General features: G+C 35.7%; 1 protein-coding gene across 2 annotated transcripts in view; it reads right to left on the bottom strand.

Annotated features, from left to right (window-relative positions):
• Nucleotides 1–21943, bottom strand: part of NCAM2 (neural cell adhesion molecule 2) — a 345284-nt gene that overhangs the window by 37190 nt on the left and 286151 nt on the right. For both annotated transcript variants that reach the window (XM_016197622.2, XM_016197624.2), the window contains exons 13-14: nucleotides 8128–8247; nucleotides 4961–5082 (exon numbers count right to left, since the gene is read on the bottom strand). In XM_016197622.2, the coding sequence (XP_016053108.2) occupies nucleotides 4961–5082; nucleotides 8128–8247 (242 nt within the window). The remainder of the gene's footprint in view (nucleotides 1–4960; nucleotides 5083–8127; nucleotides 8248–21943) is intronic.

The following is a 21943-nucleotide window of genomic DNA, read 5'->3' as shown; positions in this document are numbered from 1 at the left end:
ATATTACTCCAGTTCTGTTCTAATAAATTCTGTCTCCTTAATGGGTACTGAACAAAGTTGTGTGCTCCATCTACTACAGGATAGGTTCATAATCTATAGGTAGTTACACATTCTCTATATTAGGATATAATTAGTCTTACCCTTTTCACAGTGAAATGTAGGTTGAAATAGTTTAATTCAGTGTCTGCTAGACATCAACACTCACAGTAAGGAATATATTGTCTCAATTTTGTCACTCTTAGGTTATAAAACATAGAGTTCTATAATTCATGCAGTTTGAGATACTAATAGATAAAGTGGCTTTGAGTTATACAAGGAGAATAGTTGATTAAGAATCTTTTAGAAATGTTTTTAAAAAAAAAAAAATGTAAGTGCAAATGTCAAGGCTAATGCTACTATAAACATTCAGCCACCAAATCTTCTGGAACATTTACGCTTTTCCATGTGAAGAAGTAATACTTTGAGAAAGAAAATGTGAGGACAATTATTTTTCCACAAGATCTGCTATGGTTTGATCCATTAATATAATGTTATGTTGAATTATGGAATTTCCATTTGGACCTGCAGAGAATGTTTGCAGGATGAAGGAGGTAGAGAATGGAAGGGGTAAAAAACCAAAAAAGAACTGTGATATGGAGATGATTTCAGTGTGCTGGAGTAGAAGACATACCATTAAATGACGTGGTAAAGAGGAAGTGAGTTGGAATGGCTGCATTTGGAGGCTCAGGAGCTAGGAGCTGAGGTGAGACAGGAGAGTGGTTGAGGGGTACATACAACCTCCATGGGTAGAGTGCAATTCAGCCCTTACTGCTGCAAATCTGTGTTTAGACCAGAATGTCTTACATTCTGATGTCTATTTCCCATCCACATCAAGTCACCCCAATTCCGTAAGGTTCGGTTTGCCCCTTAAAATGTGAAAAAATATCACTTTATGTTTAATCATAAAAATATTTTTAAGTCTTCAAGAGTAAGAAATAACTTCCTTGCAGTACAAATGGGAGTGTGTAAGAAATTATCTTCACAAATCTTTCCATAAAAGTGTGAAAATCCACTTCAGTGGATTACATCAGTGTTCCCTTAGCATAATACCTACTAGATCCAACTGTATTGTTGCAAATGGCGAGTCATCCTTTTTATGGCTGAATAATATTCCATCGTGTGTATGCACCACGGCTTTTTATCCACTCATCTACGGATGGGCACTTGGGCTGCTTCCACAGCTTGACTATTGTAAATAACGCTGCAGTGAACATAGGGGTGCATATATACTTTTGAATTAGTGTTTTGTATTTCTTCAGATAAATACCCAGAAGTGGAATTGCTGGATCATAAGGCAGCTCCATTTTTATCTTCTTGAGGAAACTCCATTCTGTTTTCCACAGTGGCTCCCCAGTCTGCACTCCCACCAGCGGCGCGGGAGGCTTTCCTCTCCTCCACACCCTCGCCAGCATTTGCTGTCTGTGGATTTATTGATGGCAGCCATTCTGACAGGTGTGAGGTGATATCTCATTGTGGTTCTAATTTGTATTTCTCTGATGATAAGTGATGCTGAGCATCTTTTAATATACGTTAGCCATCTGTATGTCCTCTTTAGAGAAATGTCTATTCAAGTTCTCTGCCCATTTTTTAATCAGGTTGTTTTTTTGGTGTTAACTTGTATGAGTACCTTGTATATTTTGGACATTAACCCTTTGTTGGACGTAGCATTGGTAATCTTCTGTTCAGGAGATTGTCTTTTCATTTTGTTGATGGTTTCCTTTACTGTGAACAGAGTTTGTAGTTTGATGTAGTTCCATTTGTTTATTTTTTATTTTGTTCCCCTTGCCTGAGAAGTCATATCCAAAAAAATATTGCTAAGAGTGATGTCAAAGAGTTTATTGCCTATATTTTCTTCTAAGAGTTTTATGGTTTTAGGTGTTACAGTTAAGTCTCTAATCCACTTTGAGTTTGTAAGGCATATAAGTGAAATCACTATATTTTATATCTGAAACTAATGTAATATTGTATGTCAATTGTAAGTTTAAAATATATTAATTTCAAAAACATCTAAACAATTGCTTATTTAAAAAATTGATGTTAAAAACATTATTCCCTGTTAAAATTTTAGGAGGTCTGGGAGGAGTAACATAGTAATTGATTATCAGTAAATTATACCTATCTTTGAAAAATGTAACCAATCATTTTCATTATGATAAACCAAACCAGCAGGCACTTTGACCCTGGAATTTCACCCTCCAGAACTGTGAGAAAATAGATTTCTGTTGTTTAAGCCACCCAGTTTGTGGCATTTTGCAATGGCAGCCCTAGCAGAGTAAGACGGTCATTAAGATAATAAAGATAATTACATTAACAATGTGGTAGGCTCCATTATTCAGCTAACCCAGCTCCCAAGTATAAGGACCTTTCATTTAAGTTGTAATCATGAGACATAATTCTGTTCAATGAGACATAATTTAATTCTGCACGGTAAGGTTTTTATAAAACCTGTACTGTATTGGGGAAAGAAAAGAGAAATTCAGCTTAAACAAGCTATTGTTCCTTTTGTTCTTTCCATTCTCCTCACATTCTGAATGTGGATCTTAGGAACAAAGGTAATCTAGATGGAGACAAAAGCCAAAATGCTAAGAATTAAAGAACATAATGAAAAATTATGTGGATGCCTGATTAAGATGTTTTCCTAGCCATGGACTGTCTAGTACATAAATTTGTTTAATGTGAAGGAAAAAAATCTTCTCAGTTTAAACCCTGCTAGTCATGATTTTTGTTACCTGACATCCAAAAATACAAAAATGTTTCCTAACAGATAAGTGGTTTATATTGATTTTAGAAATAAAATCTCTGTAAAAATTACTGATCACTTTCTGCAAATATGATATTAATGGCTTTTGTGTGAAAATTTGTTATCTCTTAAATTTTTTTAAAGATTTAGAGAAAGATGCATGCTGTGGGCAGTCACATTCTTGTTAGTTTCTGAACTTTACTTTTGGATAACTGGATAGAAACAGCTGAAAAAAGTCACAGCATTCCTAAAATATTATACACACAGATTTTATCAATAAAAGCAGCTATTAAAGGAGATGAAGAAAAGATACAATAAGAAATAATATATACTTGTTACCATCAGTTAAAATCAATGACTTTGCTTGAGCCTAATATACCATATGTTATTTTTTTAATATGTCTTTATTTGTTTTTAAATATATTTTTATTGATTTCAGAGAGAGGAAGGGAGAGGAAGAGAGAGATAAAAACACCAATGATGAGAGAAAGTCATTGATCGGCTGCCTCCTGCACGCCCCCCACTGGGGATCAAGCCTGCAACCCGGGCATGTGCCCTGACCGGGAATCGAACCCCGACCTCCTGGATCACAGGTTGATGCTCAACTGCTGAGCCACGCCAGCCAGGCTCCAGGTTTTATTTCGAATACTAACTCTTTAGAAAGGAGAAGTCAAGCATAAATTTTAGCTTTAGGTAGAAATTATGAATAAAGAGAATATATTAAATGTATTTTTACTAGTGATTGCATTTCATTGTTCCCCATGGGATTTCATTGGGGTTCCTTACAAACCTTGCCATCTCCCTGCATTTTGAACTGTAAATTCTTCCAGGTGCAATTATAGGCATAGAAGGAAAGATCTGTTCTCCCAGTTCAATTCATGAATTTGGTTCAGGCCTGTGTTCCTTAGAGAAAGATTCTCTCCTGCCAAAGAATTTCCAGATGGGCAAAGAAGAATGGCCGAGGCACTTGGCATGAGCAGCACACCACTATCAGACTCAGAGAGACCATAAGCCTTTCAGGGTGGCTTTGGGGTAGACTCATGTAGCCTTCAGCGCAGAGCACCCAAAAGACATACACAGCGGCTCATTACTGCCAGCGTGACACCTGAGACAAAGAGAGGTTCTGGAAAAGGCATTCATCTTAAATTTCAAAGACCAGACTGATGCCTAAAATTAATTACTGAAGCATGCTATTCAAAATCAAATTCCTGTTTTCATTACCCCTCAAAACTTGAATGTTTGAATTTAGAAGTAGCAATATTACCATTTAGACAACTGTGAATTTGTGGAAAAATATTTAAAATTCATCTACATACAACGAGGAAACAACTGTTTAAATGTCATTTGCTAAAAATATAATAGACTGGAAACTGTTAGTAAAGGGTCAGTCGACATACAAAATTGTCACTGGATTATGAGGATAATTATAAACCTTAGAAAATACATCGTACACAATTTAATTTCCATGTTTCATTTTTAATATATTCCACAGTAGGCACAAACACACTTAGTTCTTACAGAAAGGTTGTTAGGAGAACTCACTTTCAGTAGCCTTTGGAATCATTTTCATGTAAAGGCAAAGAGGCAAAGTCCTCTGGGCCACCTTGTCACGGGGCAGTCAGTGGCCGTCTTCACCCCTTACACATATAAAAAGTCCCAAGGCAGCTCTTAATTGTCCCAAGTCTCACATTAGCTTGTGCTAATTAAGCTTCAAAATATAATACTTCTACTTTCTCAAGTTCAATGTGGTCATTCTTTGTTAAATTCCAATTGAAGTAATTCATTTAAGATGTGATTTCCTAATAATCTTACCTAAATAATTAGAATTGAGAAGAGGGCTTAGCCTAAAGTTACTAATGTCAACCAGAATGGAGGGTGAAAATATTCTGCTAACTTGTCAGGAAAACGGGAAAATGGTGTCTCAATTCAGAAATATGTAGAAATCACAAGATGAAAGCCAGGGGATTATTTGGTGACTTATGCTTAGATTTTACCAAAAAAAGCAAATATTTTGTCATTTATAATGATAAATTTCAGCAATAGAAAATTACCATTTATATCCCTATGAGTAGCACTTTACCGCTGTTATGTAATATACATTCACTCCTGATAAACCTGAACTCAGGGCTAATTTAACACAACTTGAGAACACTTGGTAAAATTACAATGGTGGGTACTTACGCTCCTATACTTCACAATGTATTCCAAGATAGGGGCTCCTCCATCATCCTGTTTGGTGATACTGAGTTTAAAGCTCTTCCCACTGCTTGGCTGCCCGTGTATGGAGGGGGGACTTGGTTCACCTAAGTACACAAGACAACATTCTTGATATTTGCACACCCCCCGGATACCTAGAGAAACTGCATTGTAATAAAAATAACACTGTCATATAATCAAAAGAGATAAAATTCATGGATTTAACATAGGTTATTTGCCCTTTGTTGAGCTATAGCCTCTGATCCTCTCTCCGCTTCCACGGAACAGCAACATTCACAAATCTAGAGGCATTGTGCCCAAACTCTGAAAGCTCAGGACCAAATCTATTGTTCACATTGATCAAGATGCTCTGAGAACTGTGCTGCATCATCCAAGTACAAATTGTGATTTCTCTTAACAGTGTGCAATCCTGTTTATTTTACTCATGTGAATTTAGTTGGCATACATTTTTAAATAGTTATTAATATAAACATACGAAGGCATCAAGCTATATAGTATATGTCCCTACCCGAAAAGATAATGGCTTGGCGATTAGTTATCTGCTTTCATGAGCATTTTTTTTAACTAGAAATAATTGTGAGTGAAAAATTTTTGTATTATACAATCTATAGGCCTGTATTTCAAGATATTTTTTTCTAGCGTTATGAATATACTTGTTTATGACACTGCTCTTCATACGGAGATGATTTATAACACAGATGCTTGTGATATTCTGAATGTGAACAGAGACCCACTGAAGTGTACGAGTTCGTCATCTGAAGAATGACAGCACTGCCTGGCAACCTGAGATGGGGCTGTCTGCTGAGTGTCACCACGGGATGTGTTTGGGCATGCACTGGCTTGCTCTGCCTCTGTTTCCTCCAACTCCCTAGGATGTGGATGTGAATATGAATGCAGCAATGCTAAACCACTGGTAGAGGGCATGCTTCAGTTTGCAGGGTTCCAGAAACCTGCAATACCCCAGACAGACAAACCGAGCAGAATGGAGCAAAGCGGACTGCATGCCTCCAAACCTGGGGAGCCTGGGGTCTCCTCAGCAAGTGATCTTTATTTCTAATATGGTTAAGCAAGTGTGTGGTTTATCTGTGAGAAAGCAGGTCATTAAAGAAATATGACCACTGGGTGTGTTGGCACACAAGTAAATAAGAAAATAGCGCTCGTATGTACAGCCATATAGAAACAAAGTGAATAGAGGAACTGTAGAGTGGTTGTTCACAAAAGCTAATTAAATTAGCATCCAGAGGTCATGACATGACATAATCTACAACATCACAATGTATTTTTTGATAAATGAATAAAACTTCTGTAAAAATCAGTACAATAATTTTTTAAAATAGATTATATAAGCTATTATGGAAAAAATCTAAATATTATAAAATGATGTTATACTCAGGTGGTTTAGTATCATTTCTAAATTGAATTTTAGAGTTTACATGTTGTACAGTATGTTTATTTAATATTATTGTAAAAATATTATTTTTCATAACAGCATTTTGAGAAAGTAATCATAAAGCAGAGATTGTAATTTTGGTAACAAATGTTTTAAAATATATAGTTTAAAAATTTATGCCAAATTCACGATTCCATTATAACTGTTACTTCCTTTGAAAAGAAATTTCAGTACGAGTGTAGATTATATGAGAGAAAAATTTATTAAAATAATGGTTTCTAATAGTAATTACAACAAAATGTTTATGCAAAGGTAATAAGATAAATAATACTCAAAAAGTAATAATGGGTAGTTATGACGCATTAAGTACTTTGCATATATTATCTCATTTAAAGGCAAAAAAAATTGAGAAACAGTTTAAATGCATATATATTATTAAGAAAAACCCAATGTCCCTACCCTCAAAGTGCTCACTGTCTAGGGCAGAGGTTTGCAAGTCAACAAAAATACACTGACAGATTAGAGTGTTGTCATTTAAAAGGGAAAGGGGAAAAAATAAAAGAGTAATAGAAAGGCGTTTTGTGGTTAGCCAGAGTCTTAGTAAAGCGATCATGCTTTCATCAAATGCTGATGTGCAGTGACTCTGGACTCATTTTAATCTAGAGATAGGATTATGAATCAAGATGCATTTGCAGTCCTGCTGGCGAAAAAAATAACGAGAAACCAAAAATGACACTGGCACTGGGAATGGAGAAAAGGGAACACATCTCATAAATTTTCAGACAAACAGGAAATAATCAGTCACAAACTGGGATAATGCAATTTATGTGGCGAACTTGACTGTCTTAGTGTATGTGTATAATAGGATTATACATAGATTTTTATAACAGCATTTCTTAAATCACACTCATTTTTTTCTCATTTTTTTAAGAGACATAACTTAGTTTTAAAATTTTTCTTATTTTAAAATTTTTAAAAAATATATCTTTATTGATTTCAGAGAGAAGAAGGGAGAGAGAGAGAAACATCAATGATGAGAGTCGTTGACCGGCTGCCTCCTGCACGCCCCCAACTGGGGATTGAGCCCACAACCCGGGCATGTGGCCTGACCAGGAATCGAACCCCGATCTCCTGGACCCGAGGTCGAAGCTCAACCGCTGAGCCACTCCCGGCCAGGCTTTCTTATATTTTTAAACAATTTATTCAACATAAAAAATATAAGTCATTTTAAACTTCTCTTAACTTTATATAAACTCAGTGACTTATAACACCCCAAACAGCTCAGTAATGAGAACAAGGCTGCAATTCTTCTGCAGTCACATTGTAATGGATTAATTTAATGGTGCATTTTCCTCACAGTTAGGGCCTATCTAATTTATGGGCTAAAGGGATAGTCATGCCTCATCTACAGAACGCAATATTGGGCATGTTACACACTCTTTTATACTCCCTCACAGAATGTAGTCTGAGCACCGCAATATAATTAATCAGACCATGAATAAGTGGGCCACCTGATCGGGACAGTTCCTGAGAGCAATTTCCCTGTATATAGTGCTGTGCATCTTCTCCTCTTTGCCTTGCTCCAGAGCAAAGTTATTATTATAAATCTGAGATGCCACCGTATTCTGAAACTATTTCAACAGAGACATAATAGACATAATCCGCTTCCCCCAAGTGTTGAAACATCTCCCTACATTTTAAAATCCCGGCCACGGTGAGCAAAACAGAGAGGATTACTTACGAACTGGTAACGTTTGGAAGATTTCTATTTTACTGTAGTCTCCTTGCCCCTTTCCATTCACAGCTGCAACCCTGATTTCATAAGTTGTATTTGGTTCCAGGTTGCTCAAAACAACCATTGCTAGAAGAAAACATATATCAACCAAAGTTTATTTAATTCAGTACAGATGCTCTAAAATCTGCAGAAATATTGGATTACCAATTGGCAAAATTTACATTTGTATTTCTCAGTTTTTGTAACTTAGTAAAAGGAAACACGGACTTGCTTTTGAGAGCGTGTTGCCTTGTCAAAGCCTCAGATGTAAACACATGCTGTCAGAGTTAAGGGAGGAAAACTCTAAAAAGTACTAACGGGCAGGGAAATGTGACTGATTAGAAGCTCTAAGGATAAATGGGAAAACCAAGGTTTGAATTCAACTATTTCCGATAGGCTAACAACTTATGAGCTTTTTCAGGAAATCCAAGCCTAGTTTGTTGGTGAACTGGAGTCAATGCACATAGAAATAATATCAGCACAAGAAAATAAATACAGCTACAGAGGAGAGGTTAGTGTATAAATGGATTTGTTTATATAGACGATGAAAGGAAGAGGAACTCAACTAGGAGTTAGGCAGCTAAAATGCTAAGAAGTTGGAATCCTACCCTCCTTGAGAGAGAAACATCTTGCTCAAGGTCAATATAACAAGGACTTCAAGAGTTTAAAATTCAGTATATATGTCTGTCTATCTATCTATCATCTATCTATCTATCTATCTATCTATCTATCTATCTATCTATCTATCTATCTATCATCTATCTATCTATCTATCAATCATCTATCTATCTATCATCATCTATCTATCATCTATCTATCATCTATCATCTATCTATCTATCTATCTATCTATCTATCATCTATCTATCTATCATCATCTATCATCTATCTATCATCTATCTATCTATCATCTATCTATCTATCTATCTATCATCTATCTATCTATCTATCTATCTATCTATCTATCTATCTATCTATCTATCTATCTATCTATCATCTATCTATCTATCTATCATCTATCTATCATCTATCTATCTATCTATCTATCTATCTATCTATCTATCTATCTATCTATCTATCTATCTATCATCTATCTATCTATCTATCTATCTATCTATCTATCTATTATCTATCTATCTATCATCTATCTATCTATCTATCTATCTATCTATCTATCTATCTATCTATCATCTATCTATCTATCATCTATCATCTATCTATATATTTTTTGCTTAATTCCTTCACCTTTTTCACCCAGCTCCCCAACCCCCATCCCCTCTAACAGCTGTCAGTCTGTTTTCTGTATCTATGAGTCTGTTTCTATTTTGTCTGTTTATTTTGTTCATTATGTTCCACATTTAAGCGAAATCATATAGTATTTGTCCTTCTCTGACTGGCTTATTTCACTTAGAATAATACCCTCCAGGTCCACCTTTGCAGTCACAAAAGGTAAGATTTCCTTGGGGTGGAGGGAGGTAGAAGAGGGTACAGAGGGGGTAAATGTTTATGGAAGGTGACTTGTATATGGGTGTTGAACACACATATACAGATGATGTATTACAGAATTATACATTTGAAACACATATAATTTTATGTCATCCCAATGTAATCAATAAAAATAAATAGATAAATAAATAAAAGTCATCACATTTCATCAATCTAGTCAATCAATATAAGACATTCAAAACCAGAGTGATCTAGGCCTACGGTTCTGCAGATATTAAAGCTTTATAAAAGTCCAATTGTTCTTCAGGGCTTATAATAAAAATGCCTAGGCCTTTGTGCTATCAACATTGTCATGGAGCAGTTAACGTTCAATATGATGTCATGGAGCAGTTGGTGTTTGATTTTCCTCTTTACCCTAATGGGGAATGGCTTGATGTCACATGGGACCATAAGGGAGACTCATGCAGGAACTAATAACCTTTGCAACAACCCTGTAATAAGACACTGTAGTGATGCACACTTAAGACTCATGGAGGACACGTGGCTTTGGGCCTCCTTCCACCACTGCCTGAAATCCAACTCACCCAAAGTCTGAGATGGTCTCTCAACGTCGAAGTAATGACACTTTTATTAAATTTCACAGAAACAAAGTATTAAAAAAGTTGAAAGACAGCATAGTCAACACTGTATAATGCCAGGTGGGCACTAGACATACCGGGTAATTACTTCGTAAGTTATATAAATGTCTAAGCACCATGTTGTACGCCTGAAACTACTATAATACTGACTGTCAACTCTAATTAAAAAACAACAACAAAATAATTTGTGATCTGTGAAAGAAAAACCACTACGTACCAATTATTGACACAAATGGGGACATGGTCTGCAGACGGTGACTGCAGAATAATGCATTATTCATCTCTGACTCTACGTTTAAGGGCAAAATACTATATGTATACTTGCAAAAATAGTCTTAGTGATATATACTTATGAGTATGAACATTTACACAGATAATCTATACAGAGAGTATGCTACACAAGAATGTATGTATGAGAGATTGCTGTGGGCGCTTGAACTGCTGCAGACGACCTTGCTATGTGATGCCTCCATATTTCTATGATGTGAAGACGCAGCTGCTACCATCATTTTAAGACCACACAGTTCATAATGCTTATATTCAGTTGTTTGTCTTGATACAATTAAGCAAGAAAAGCAATAGAATTTAAAGCACATGATTTCAATTGTAAATAAAATTCTTCATGAATCAGAAATGTGGAGAGCACACTTTATATTTTTAGGTTAAAATGAACAAACAATAGAGTTATCAAAGTATCAGAAACCACCAAATCAGGAAAAAGTGAGGTTATTACTTAGATTAAACCAGTAGAGCAATAATACGCACCCCCTCACCAAATAAAAAAAGCAACACCACATTTTATTTGAAATCTGAGTATTTCTGCTAAAAGCTCTTTCTTAGATTGTCAGCAAGCCTCTTCCTCTAATATTTTACAGGGATTCTGAGGGGCTCTGAGTGCCCCCTACCTCTTGCCAAGGGAAAACCTATTTCTTTAATTATGTTAATAATTAATTCAGAACTGATTTCTTCCACGTTTCCTCATATTTTTCTGTTCTCAGTGTCAAGGCTGGGTCTCACAGCAGAGTGGATTGTGGAGGAGAGAACCAAAGAGAGTAAAATGATGCCTGAACTGGCCTTAAAGTGCTGGGCTACAACATTCAAAGGTAAAGTGGATGAGGGGAGGCCGAGAACCTGCAAAATTATAGGGGAGTGGCATGAAAGTATACCTACCGAAGCAAGTTTCCCAAATTTTATATACAAGAAGTCAGTTTGTTTTTCAGTGTTAACTCTAAAGGTTTTGCTTCAATAGCTCTTAGTATGAGGCTTATTCATTTTATGAAAATAAAGATTATTATGTGAAATAGAAAGAACTCTATCCGTTGAGACCAACTTTGAGGTAAAGAGAAAAGATCCAGGGGAGGTGAAGCCCAGATCAGTAATTTGACTTGCCATTTTCAACTGAGAGGATGTATGCATTAAGTCATCCATAATTTACTGGCTTCTTACCAAACAGAGGGTTTCTGAATACTCAAGGTAGGAACTGAAAGCAAACCACCACTTGAAACACGAAGGCTGTGTACTCTATAGTAGTCATACCTCAAATTACGAACATAGTTAATGGAATACTTTCTTTTTCCACCTGTGCCCATACAATAGAGCCAAAGAACCACCAAATGGGGTGTGGGAAGGGTTCTTTCCCCATAACTTATTAGAAACTCAAACTCAAATATTACATGAAAGTAGATCTAAATTACAAACTACTAAAAGTTTTCTAAGGACAAATGCCATAAATTAAGGGATTTTATAGTTATGTTCAGTCAGCATGATTTAGAAATCATAATGCATTTCTTCTGTAAATTATAAACAATCATGAATTTTTCTTCGACCTGGCAACAGGGGTAGGTTCTATAAAGAATCGAATTTCCCTCGCTAATTTAAATATAATTTTAATATATTTAATTATTTAAATACAACTGAGTTTCACAAATGACCATTTTGTCACCTGGCTATAAATGCAAAAAAATACAAAAAGTACTGAAATACGTTAAAATAATGACATTAAAATGGCAAATGAAGATGTGTGGCCTTTAAACATTATTTTACAAGTGTGGAAATAATCATACAAGAGAGAAAGAATTGGAGTTGCGTGTTTCTTTAAGAAGATAATCAGACTACTAAAGGAAGCTGAACAAATAAGGGTTTGTTTGTTCAGACAATGTATTGTAAATCCCTTTCCTTTGGTTGTCAAGAGAAGCAGAGGGTACAGCATATTTATGACCCGTGAAGTAAAATAAATTACGTATTTGCAAACTAATTAGGCTAAGCAAAATTCTAATGTGAGATTAAATTTAGCCATGCTTTCTTCTTCGCTTCCTTAAGCCCTGAATCTCTCCATGGGGTTTCCCCGCCATTCAGTGTAAGCAGATAAGGACTCCCTGGCTGTAGAATTGCTGTCTCACCAACACAGAATGGAACTGTTCAAGTTGTCAAGATCTGTGAAACATGTTACATAGCTATGAGAAATCACAAAGCTTAGCTAGAGCAGAACTAATCATCCAAAATTACACTTGCTGTTAATCTCCTCAGATAGAGCAGAAGTCCCTTAAGTTTCTCACCAAGGACTGACTAGCTTTTGTTTTCTAAACAAAAACAAGCCAAAAATCCAAAAGCCCTCTTTTTAAAAAAATATGTTTTAACTGGTTTTGAAAAATGAAGGAAGAGGAGGGGAGAGAGAGAAACATCAATGATGAGAGAATCATTGATCAGCTGCCTCCTACTGAGGATGAAGCCTAGAACCCAGGAATGTGCCCTACTTGATCTCTCCAGAATTTTGCAAGTCTTAACGAATAAGTCATCACAATACATTTATTTGCCTTAATCCAATAAAACCACAATTGGAAACTGCAGTTTTATTAAATAAGACTTCGCCTGGAATGTCATGTCTAAGAGAAACATGCCTGGACTCTGAATGTCATTAGAAATCCTTAAGAACTTAAGATAGAGTTTCAAAGCTAATAAAAGCTCATTGCAAAAATCGCCTGGTATCTAGTTCATGGCATTCTTTCTGGGTAAGGAATGAAGGTTGCTTGCCTAAAACATGGCAAGCAAGGAACCTCAAGACATTTTTGAGAAAGGTTCTTCCCTAGTCACAGGGCTCCTTTTAGTAATGCCAGTGCTTGAAAATAATCTCATCTATACTGCTTCAAAAAAATTCCTTATGAGGAGAGTATTATGCTAAGTGAAAAAAGCCAGTCAAAGAAAGACAAGTACCACATGATCTCACTCATATGTGGAATGTAATAAACAAAATAAACCGATAGATCCAGAGACATAGAAACATGGAATGGACTGAGGGATCTCAGAGGGAAGGTGGGGATGGGCAGTGAGTGGGGAGAGATTAATCAAAGAACTTATATGTATATAAGCATAACCCATGGACACAGACATTGGTATGAGGAAGGCTTGAGGGTGGAGTGGATGAGGGGTGGAGGGGATCAATGGGGGAAAAAGGAGACATCTGTAATACTTCCAACAATAACGTTTAAAAAAAATTCCTTATGAGACTTTCAATGACTTCCTATGACTTTAAAAATAAATTGCAAAATCCACTCCAGGGTCTACAAGGTCCCACTGGATTTGGTACTTGCCTATTTCTCTATCTTGGCTTCATTTAATTTTACCCTCTGATAATGCCATTCCAATCAGGATGGCTCCTTACTGACCTCTGCCCTGGCCCAGCTTCCCTAGATCATCGTGTAATCAGTCCCTCACTCATTCAGGGCTCTTCTCAAATGTCACCTCATCACAGAATCTTGACCTTACCACTCTTTCTAAAATTGCCCAACCCCTCCAATCCCACATCCCGCCTCTAGTCACAGTCCATCTTCTTGCTCTCCTTCATACTTAATATTATGACCTGTTTTTTAAATATATGTGCTATATATAGTAGATGTAGACATAGAATATATAAATATAGGTATCAGAGGGATAAATAACCTGCTCCAATTCACACAGTTATAAGAGATGAAGTCACTTCTAAACTACATCATAATAGTAAGGAAGAGAAGAGGCACATTCACTAAAATTATTTATAATTTGAGCATCAAGAAATAAAGAGACCTGGCTGGCGTGGCTCAGTTGGTTGGAGCATCTTCCTATACAGTGAAAGGCTGATGGTTTGATTCCCAGTTAGGGCACATACCTAGGCTGCAGGTTTAATCCTGGCTGGAGGGTGTACAGGAGGCAACCAATCTACATTTCTCTCTCACATCGATGTCTGTCTGTCTGTCTGTTTGTCTCTCTTAAAAACAATGAAAATGCCCTCAGATGAGGGTTAAAAAAAAAAAAAAGAAAAAGAAAATACAGGACAAATACTTGTAGGATCAAGTGAGAATCCTTGGTCACAGCAGGGAGTTAAAGACAGGATGTAGGACAAGTGGCCCCACCGCTAGATCGTGAGGAGAAAACAGTGCTACCCCGGAAAGGTCACATGACAGGAGCCCCAAATCCAAAGCTCTTGCTATATGTTCCTGCGTCAGAACAATACCCAGGCAGGGGGTTGAAGGACTATGACAAAATATTGCCAATTGAAGAAGCTTTCCAAAGCACACTTATTTTTGGGTGATGTGAGTGAGAAAGGTCCATTGACATGTCCCTGTCATCACAACTGCACAGGGCTTGTCCTATCACCTCAGGAGATCTCCTCCCTCCCTTCTTTATCGATGAGATTATTTTCAAGCACTGGTGCGGTGAGCCACATAGTGGCGAATGCTGCCTGCGGTCTAAAGAGTTGGGAAAAGAGAGAGGGGTGATTAAGACTGCTTTGTAGGGAAGACAAACTGCTATCTCCGTTTCTACTCATGTCTACACTGTAAATTCTAAAATATACAATAGAATTTTTTAAAAATCGTAGAAGCTGGAATGAAAGTTTATTCATTCACAATAGAATCAGGTTTTATAGAACTAATTACATAACATTTGTTCCCAGAAAAGCTTGTGGAATCTCTTTCTGGAAACTCCAAAGAAAGAAGGAAACAACCAACTTATTTTATTTAATTTAGCTAGAAAGCAGTGATAGTTGACAGATGTTTGAAATACTTCATACCTATATAATTTTATTTGAGTATAAACAAACACTAGGACCCATTCATTTATCTCAGGTGATGGAGAAGACTCAAAGGGTCACACACCATGGAACACAGGCTCTCAGATGTGCAGTCAGGATGGAGAGATGTGATTCATGTCTTAGGACTTATATCACGAGGTGAGAGGCTGGCAAAAACTACTACTGTAAAAAAGATTTTTACTAAAATGATCACGTGGAGTTACAAAGGAGTGTAAAAATATTTCTACTAAAAAATAATAAAATGAATCTACATGAAGAAGCTTGAATTCATATTGAGCCTTAAAGAGTGGATAAAAAAGAATGGAGGGAGTTACAAATACTCAGACACGACCATATGAAAGTAGAATGCATGGTTGGCACAGGGAGTGAGCCTGCTCTCATCTGCCAAGTGTTTGTTTAGGGGAATGTTATGAGATGGGGAGGAAAGCACAGCTAGGGTATTAAGACACTGGGGGCACACATATATACACAAACACATAATACACATACATACAGGGTGGGCCAAAAGTAGATTTACAGTTGCTCTTATGGAAATACAATAGTTAATAAATAATAAACAAGAATAAACTGTATTTCATGTACTCAAAATTGTAAACCTATTTTTGCCCCGCCTTGTGTGTATTTAGTATATACTAAATACAGTATACTATTGCCAATGATTAAATGGGATTATCTGAATCATAATTTACATCATTTGATTAGAGAAATGGAAATATTTTCCAGTTTGCCTTTATGTACCCTAATGGCTGATCTTTCAAAATATGAGAATCCTATTTTAGATATCACTGCTGTGTGCAACAGTGATTTTTTAAAAAAGGGCAGTTACAAAATGAAAGCAGTGTATTATTAGTTGAACATGTTAATCAGACCTTGATAGGCAGAAAAAGAAGGATCACGTGAGACAAATACAGTAAGAAAACAACAACAACATCATCTCCATGATCCACAACTGATGTAAAAGAGATGAGAGCCAGAGTGCTGCCAGTCTCTGAAAGCATCTGTGACAGTGCCAGGCCACGGTGCTCACTGGGACATTCCCAATGAGAGTCCTGAGCCAGGCAGTGTACAAAGACAGAGCTCTACACTCCTCTTCAAACTCTGAGAGGATTTGTATACCATCACAAAATATAAGTAATGTTGACAATAATGAGATTTGATCATCAAAAATGAAATATTGTTTAATATAGTGAAAGGTGGTGAGCATGAATTAAAAAAATTTAGGGGTATAATATTTAAATAGGTCTCCCCAAATTCCCTATCAGTTAAACTCACTATCAAAATAGCCATGATGGTCAGCCCACAGGGCTTCTTCATTAAAATCAAGAAGAACTTACAATTTATATTCTAGCAAAGATCATATTTACACTGAAAATGAAAGTATCCAGATGTGAGATGGTCTATATTTTTTTAAGTTTCTGGGAACTGTGAATATTCTCATCCTCGTATGAATTAAGTTCCTATAAAACACTCATGAAATATTCATGTTTCTTTTCTCACTACTCATAAAACATCTTTCCTATAGAAATTAATTTCATTTCCTGATACTATTTATTTCTCTGCTTCAAAAATTACAGATGTACAGAAAATCTCATTAATTTTATTGAAAAATTAAAAAAATATATTTATATAGAAGCTTTTTTTTATCATTATAGCAGAGGCCAGGCTGAGTGCAGAATTATGCATGAATTTGTATCTTCATCTTGAGATAATATGGGGAAGCTTCCAGCAGACAAGTGATTTTACTTAGGATTTATTTCAGTCAATTTTCTCTTAGCTTAGTTTCCTGTATACTTCGATCTACACAGTTTAAATTCATTAAGATTTAAATTACATATAAATTTCTAATTTAGCTCTGTTTCTTTTTATGGGCACAATGAAAACTGTCCAACATATTCTTGTTTTGAATTTTAGCAAACAGAGCTCTTTCCACGTCATGCAAACTAGGACAAATTTCCTTTCACAGAAAATATGGAATTAGTGCAGATTACTTTTTAGCCCTTTCTTTGATATTCATAAGAGTTTATTGCACTTGTGTTTAACATTGCCTAATGATTTTTACATCAATTTCTCTTTTACCATGTGAAATATAGTGATTTAGAAATGATAGCAATTTTTCTTCAGGCACATTTATTCTTGAAACAGTATAATTATAGAAAAATTTCCTTGTAGATAATTTTTAAATGGCATTGGAACTTAAGATTTTAAAATCTATAGTAGTTTAGAGCTAACTTCATTGTTTCTAAAATTAAAATATAATAATATGATAGAGGGAAATCCAGTTTCACCCAAGCAACTGTAAATAGCATGGATTTAAAGAAAAAGAAACACTAGAATAAAAACCTTAAAGTTTAATGTGAAATGATGTTACAAAACTTTTAGCTATTAGAAAACTGCAGGAAAACTACAGACTCTTCCAAAAAACAACCATTAATACTACAATGGAAAGGGATGTCTCCTTGATTACTTAAAACTCAAACAAACAAACAAAAACTCCTTGCAGAACTATTGCATCATAATTAGCTAAAGAAGCTTGTTGAGAACTGATATATGTCAGCCCTTCAAACATGTAATCACTACCATAGGTTTATATCATTGAACCACATGAATCTTTTCCTCATTGTTTATTTAAAATTTTCTGCTAATATATCATGAAAAAAAGAAAATATATAGTAATGTGTATTTTTAAGAACACAGAAAAAAACAAACACAAAGATAATAGGAAATAAAGAATTAAAGAATGCCTTTGTGTGTGTGTGTGTGTGTGTTAATAGTCACATGAGGATATTTTTTCTATAGATTTTTACAGAGTGGAAGGGAAGAAGGGAGGGAGGGAGTAATGGGGGAGGGGGAGAGAGAGAGAGAGGGAGAGAGAGAGAGAGAGAGAGATTGCTTGCTTCCTGCACATTCCCCAACTGGGGTGGGGATCAAACCTGCAATCCAGGTACTGTGCTCTTGACCAGGAATCGAACCTGTGACTCTTTGGTGCTTGGGCTTACACTGTAACCACTGAGCAACACCAGTGAGGGCAGGAATTCCTTTTTTATAGTTAAAATGAAGAATTGTGTCTGCGGTTGGGGGTCAAGGGGGACAGAAAGACCCAAAAGTATGATTGTGTCATATGTCTCCAGGGACATTTTCTGAGGTGCATTTCCAAAAAAATAAAATATATGCTTTATAACTTATATAATGTTATTAATCAATGTTACCCCAATAAATTTAATTTAAAAAATCATTCCAAAAAATAAACAATAAAAGAGAGTTTTTAAGTAGCAAAAACATATCAATCATTTCTTTCATTATTTTTAATGGCACCATAATATGAACAGAAAATTCCCCACAAATTAGAATAGTCACAACTTAGGTAACATTAGTATATGGCAAAATGTCTTGGAACAAATATTTGTGTGGGCTTATTCTAACTTTGGTTAAATTATAATTCTTACTCTTACTGTTTTTAGTCTGTATTTTAAATTTACTAACAAAAGCAAAAATGTTTCATACTCAACAATAACCATGGAAGAAATATTTATAGGCAATAACTTTAATAAAATGTTTCCACTGACATTTACTTTTTAGTTTTATAATTCAGATTAAAAGAAGCTCAATCCTGTGTGTTTTCATTACCAAAACTGATTGAGAATTTAACAGAAAGGTATCTGTCCTATGATTTTATTACATACTGTGTTTATAGACATAACACTGTACATACACAATGTATTCTTCAATTACTAATGAAGAATCCAGGAACTGTTGAATAAAGTAAAATCTATTGCATAATTAGTGGATTTCTGAGTAATAAAATTTTGAGGTATCAAATAGTATGTTTCCCTAATACAATCTGGGTATATGAAATTATTTTGTGGATTCTAATAGATTCGCTTATGCAATTTAAAAATATCTACCAATAGGCAGAGATGCCATATTGAAAAACTTCAGCTGGCACCACTCATATCTTAGTCTATTGAATATCTCTTCTTGTAGTTGTATATCAGATAGTACCTGCAACCTTATACTGTGTCCATATGCAATGATCTTCCTTGTTCTGGCTCTCATTGATAGAACTGCCATGTTTTGAAGCATAACTTTATATTTAAAATTTCCACTGAGTGTGCACATTAAATTAGAGATTTTTCTGAGATAGATGTGAGATATTTTCTCCCCACAAATCATACAACAAACCAGGGAATATAAGTAACTATAAATACTAATCTTTACTCAGAAAGAAACATTGATATGCTCATTTTTCTAAAACTATGATTGTCAATATTATAATTATCAATATATTAACAAATTAATTTAATTTAATATGGACTGTGCTTTAAAAATTTAAAAAGCCAAAATATAAAAATATTATATCGCAAGTAATAAATGTCTGTAGTCAAAGATGAGATGCCAAGGAGAGAGAAACTGATTAGACGGGCAGAACTCAGGAAAGTCTCATGAATTTTAACATTAAGAAGATGGGAACAGAACACTGGATGATCGTTAACCATCTGAATAACTGAACTCTCGCGTCTTCTCACATTTAAGGGAAGACATATCCTTTTCTCTCATCCCTGCACAAGATGCAGGTCTATTATCTAGAAAAGCTTGACTGAGGAAGCTTTAGACTCTGAGACTGTAACACAAGGAAGTGTGGAGTCGGTGTCCTGGGGAAAGAGGTGGGGACTGTCCTATACCCTCTGCCACAGGCCGCTTTTCCACACAGCCTTGGCAGCAGGCGTGCGGGTAATAACTGAGCAGCTGGCACCTCTTACACCTTTGCTCTGGGGACGTGAGACCCATGTGATCTTGGAAGGCCCAGCCTTTCCAAGTCCGGAGGGGGTCACCGAATACTGTGCTTGAGGTGTTTCCAAGCGAACAATCAGGGCTAAAACTACAGCAGCAACAAGTCCAGGGAAAAATCAGGGAGCAGAACAACTTTGACAGCAGCAATCATTACCACGACGCCTGAGATCAGAGACCACCGCATGCATGCAATAAGGGGGGGGGTAACCAAAGAACTTGCATGCATCTATGCACAACCCGAGCACAGGGACAACCCTGGGGAGAGGGTCTGGGGAGGGGGCTGGAGGGGCTGGAAGGGGTCATCGGGGAGAAAAAGGGACATCTGTAACATTTTGAACCAAAAAAAACACAACAAAAAACAAAAAAACCCTTCAACAATAAAAAGACTAATAACCCAATTTAAAAAATAAAAATAAAAAATAAATTAAAATAAATTAAAAACAAGAATGACAGAGATTGAAAGATTTAGAAACTTAAAAAATAATAGATACACTTAAAATATAATATAAATGCTAAAAGAAAATTAGATTAGAATAAAAAATAAAAGTAGAGACAATGAGAGAAAGAAAACATGTAAACTGGAAAATCAATTGAAAAAAGCCAACATTTGATTAAGAACTTCTAATACGAAACAAAGAGGAAAATTACAAAACAAATTACCGAAATTATCTTCCTACTAAAGGGCATTAATGTCCAGTTTTAAAAGTTAAAGGAGTCTTCAATGCAAATAATGTAAAAGGAGCCTTTGTAGGCCAAATGGAAGCCTGCTGCACTAAAGGATTTGGGGGGCCGTCCTGGAAGGGATGGGGGAGCATCATGAAATCCAGAACACAGCAGCCCAGGCTCCCTAACAGCGGGTGGGTGGGGAACCGCATGCATGCATGGCCCTTCCACTCTGGCATGGGGCTGAAGCACAGCAAGCTTCGGTTTGGGAGCATTCAGGTGAGGAAGAGTCTCAATGCCAAGAGGACTGTGGACGCCACTGAGTTTAGGGCACAGTTTTGAGGATGAAGGAAGGCTCTGGGAAGAAGCACCTCCGTAGTTACACCAAAATGCTTCTCAGTATTTATCTATTAATCTTCACTCTCTTCCAATTTGGGCTTCTATTTACAGTTTGCTGACCTATCAGGCACAGGCGCATATTTTATAAATCCAACTCCTGTACTTCAAACAATCTTGGAAAAAATGTTTATTGAATGCTATTTCTTCACAAAACTGAAAATTGCTTTCTCTACCACAGAAATTGGTTTTACCTTAAGATTTAATGAAAATCAAGTTTTTATTAAAATGGAAATGTAGATTAAAAGTTTGGGGTTATATGTAATAATTAAGCATGCACATAATCTTAATTACAGTGTTTATAAACTAAATACCATGATGTTAAAATTACCATCTATAGATTAAATCATATGTACTGCTTTATCCAGCACAGCCACATTGAAAGTTTAGTGGCGCTATGCAATGAAAGGACTAAAAAACATTCAACTGAATAGCTATTTTCAATTGTAGTCAGCTACTAGAGTCTTCAATAAGTGAAAATCGTCAGAATTTTAAAAGTAAAAGATTCAAATGAAAGTTCCACTTAGAAAATGCTATTATTTTCAAATAAAAATTATCTCCTTTGTTTTCAGAGACAAAGAGTAATTCCACTATGCCCTCAGATCCAAATAAAGCATAACATATAATAATTTTGTTGAGATTGAAAAGACTTCTTTCTCTGTGTGATTCTAACTGGCTAAATCTTTCTCAGATCAAAAGAAATAGATTATGCTGTTTGGGAGAATTGTTCTTATGCTCGGTTAAGAAGAACTTGATATTTAAAAATATTAATTTTTCATTTTTATTTT

The sequence above is a fragment of the Miniopterus natalensis genome, chromosome 6 (assembly GCF_054644295.1).
Source record: "Miniopterus natalensis isolate mMinNat1 chromosome 6, mMinNat1.hap1, whole genome shotgun sequence".
Lineage (NCBI taxonomy): Eukaryota > Metazoa > Chordata > Mammalia > Chiroptera > Miniopteridae > Miniopterus > Miniopterus natalensis.
This window is presented reverse-complemented; position numbering and strand designations above follow the sequence as displayed.